This window comes from Acanthisitta chloris, unplaced genomic scaffold (genome assembly GCF_000695815.1).
Source record: "Acanthisitta chloris isolate BGI_N310 unplaced genomic scaffold, ASM69581v1 scaffold20867, whole genome shotgun sequence".
Lineage (NCBI taxonomy): Eukaryota > Metazoa > Chordata > Aves > Passeriformes > Acanthisittidae > Acanthisitta > Acanthisitta chloris.
The window spans coordinates 3,402-5,754 of NW_008683402.1; the positions used below are offsets into that span (position 1 = coordinate 3,402).

The 2,353-nt window shown below is 51.9% G+C and overlaps 1 protein-coding gene across 1 annotated transcript in view; it reads left to right on the forward strand.

Moving 5' to 3' along the window:
- LOC103806250 (LIX1-like protein) overlaps positions 1-886 on the forward strand; it is a 3,683-nt gene extending 2,797 nt beyond the window's left edge. Inside the window, exon 3 of the mRNA XM_009078932.1 lies at positions 644-886. Coding sequence (XP_009077180.1) covers positions 644-886 — 243 coding nt within the window. The remainder of the gene's footprint in view (positions 1-643) is intronic.
- The last annotated feature ends 1,467 nt before the right edge of the window (positions 887-2,353 follow it).

Consider the following 2,353-nt stretch of genomic DNA (forward strand, 5'->3'; position numbering starts at 1 on the left):
GTATCCCAGCCCACTCCAGGAGTATCCCAGGCCACTCCTGGAGTATCCCAAACCACTCCTGGTGTATCCCAAACCATTCCAAGAGTATCCCAACCCACTCCAGGTGTATCCCAACCCACTCCAGGTGTATCCCAAACCACTCCAGGAGTATCCCAGCTCATTCCAGGTGTATCCCAGCCCATTCCAAGAGTATCCCAAACCACTCCAGCTGTATCCCAACCCATTCCAAGAGTATCCCAACTTACTCCAGGTGTATCCCAAACCACTCCAGGAGTATCCCAGCTCATTCCAGGTGTATCCCAGCCCATTCCAAGAGTATCCCAATCCACTCCAAGAGTATCCCAGCCCACTCCAGGTGTATCCCAGCCCACTCCAGCTGTATCCCAGCCCACTCCAGGAGTATCCCAACTTACTCCAGGTGTATCCCAAAGTATCCCAAACCACTCCTGGTGTATCCCAGCCCACTCCAAGAGTATCCCAAACCACTCCTGGTGTATCCCAACCCACTCCAAGAGTATCCCAACCCACTCCAGGAGTATCCCAGCCCATTCCAACTGTATCCCAACCCATTCCAGCTGCTCCCTGCCCCTCCCTGATCCAGCTGCTCCCTGACCTCCCTTCCCCACGTTGCCATTCCTGGCAGGAAGTGCTGGCTCACTATTCCCACCGTGCCCTGGACGACGACATCCGTGCCCAGATGGCTCTGGATTGGGTGAACCGGGAGCAGAGTATTCCCGGGGCCCTTTCCCGGGAATTGGCAGCCACGGAACGAGAGCTGGAAGAGGCCAGACTGGCTGGAAAAGAGCTGAGATTCCCAAAGGAAAAAAAGGATATCCTGCTGCTGGCAGCTGGCCAGTTGGGATCTGGTCATTCCTCAGGCTGCTGAATCCCAGGAATTCGTCCAGGATCCCTCCTGGATCGCAGGGTGGGAAGGAATGGAGGAGGGAAAAAAGCTCCTGGAGGGATTTGATCCATCTTATCCTGGGGTTTTCCAGCTGCTCCTCTACTTCCCTCATTCCCAAGGAGATCTGTCAGTCCTGAGGGAATCTTGGAGTTCCTGAGGGAATTCCTTGTTTCCTAGAGTTTCACCTTCCCTACAGAATTCCTTCTGCCCTCAAGAATTCCTTGTTTCCTAGAGAAGTCATTAAGGAACTCTTTCCTTCCCTAGGGAATAGCTTTTCCCACCTTTTTTTTTTGCCTCTCCAATCCCTTTGGGATTCTGCTATTCCTTTCCTCACCTTCCTTTTTCCCAGGAGATATTCCAGCAATAATCCATGTGTATCCCAGTTTTATATCCACATCCCAAACCACCAATTTTTGGAGGGAGTTTTAGCTATTTTTTGATACTTTCCACAGCACTTACTAGCCTTGGATATCCTTGGAAAAAAAAAAAGGGATTAGAAAGGGGGGGAGAGGGGTGGGATTGGGTTTTTCCATAGAGCTTGGAAAAATCCAGGCCTGGAATTGCCTTTGGGAAGAATATGGAGTTTATCCCATGGTTTTCTTCTCCTTAGTCCTCAAGGCAAGGAATTCTCTCCCAGCATTTCCCAGTGCCTTCCTGTTGTGCCTGGAAATGGATCCAGAAGGATTTAGGAGTTTCCATCCTGGTGGAAAAGGAAAAAAAATAGGGAAAAAAAAGAAAAGGGGATATTTGGGATATTCCATCACTGTTGGGAGTTGGTTTGAAGTGTCTAGATCCAACTTAGAAGGTGCTAAAAGGAGCAAATCCAGGTTATCCCAACCTGGCAAAGAAGAAGGATTGTTCTCCTCCTTGAGGCTTTGGAAAAATCCAGAGGGGAAATTCCAGGGGTGGATTTTGTACAATAAAACCAGCGATTTGGGGGAATTTTTGGTGTTTCTACTTCTCTGCGGGCCCAAACTCCACTTTGAACCACCCCTGGGAGTGATTCCAGCCCCCCCCCTCGGTATTCCCAGTATTCCCAGTATTCCCAGTTGGATTTGGGAGTGGGAAGGGAGTCAATATAGTCCTTCCCAACATGGCGTCACGACCACTTCCGCCATTCCCTTTCCCAACATGGCGTCACGACCACTTCCGCCCTTCGTTTCCTCAACATGGCGTCACGGCCACTTCCGCCCTTCCCTTCCCCAACATGGCGCATCGACCACTTCCGCCATTCCCCATCATGGCGGCACAGCCCCATAGCCTTGTGCCCTTTCCAATATGGCGTCACTTCCGTTTCCTGCCTTTTCGCCCCGTCCAATCAAGCGCCGCTTCCGGTTCGGCGGCGGCGGGCAAGATGGCGGACGTGCTGGACCTCCATGAGGCGGGCGGAGAGGATTTCGCCATGGATGAGGATGGCGATGGTGAGGGAGGAGCTCGGGTGGTTCCGCA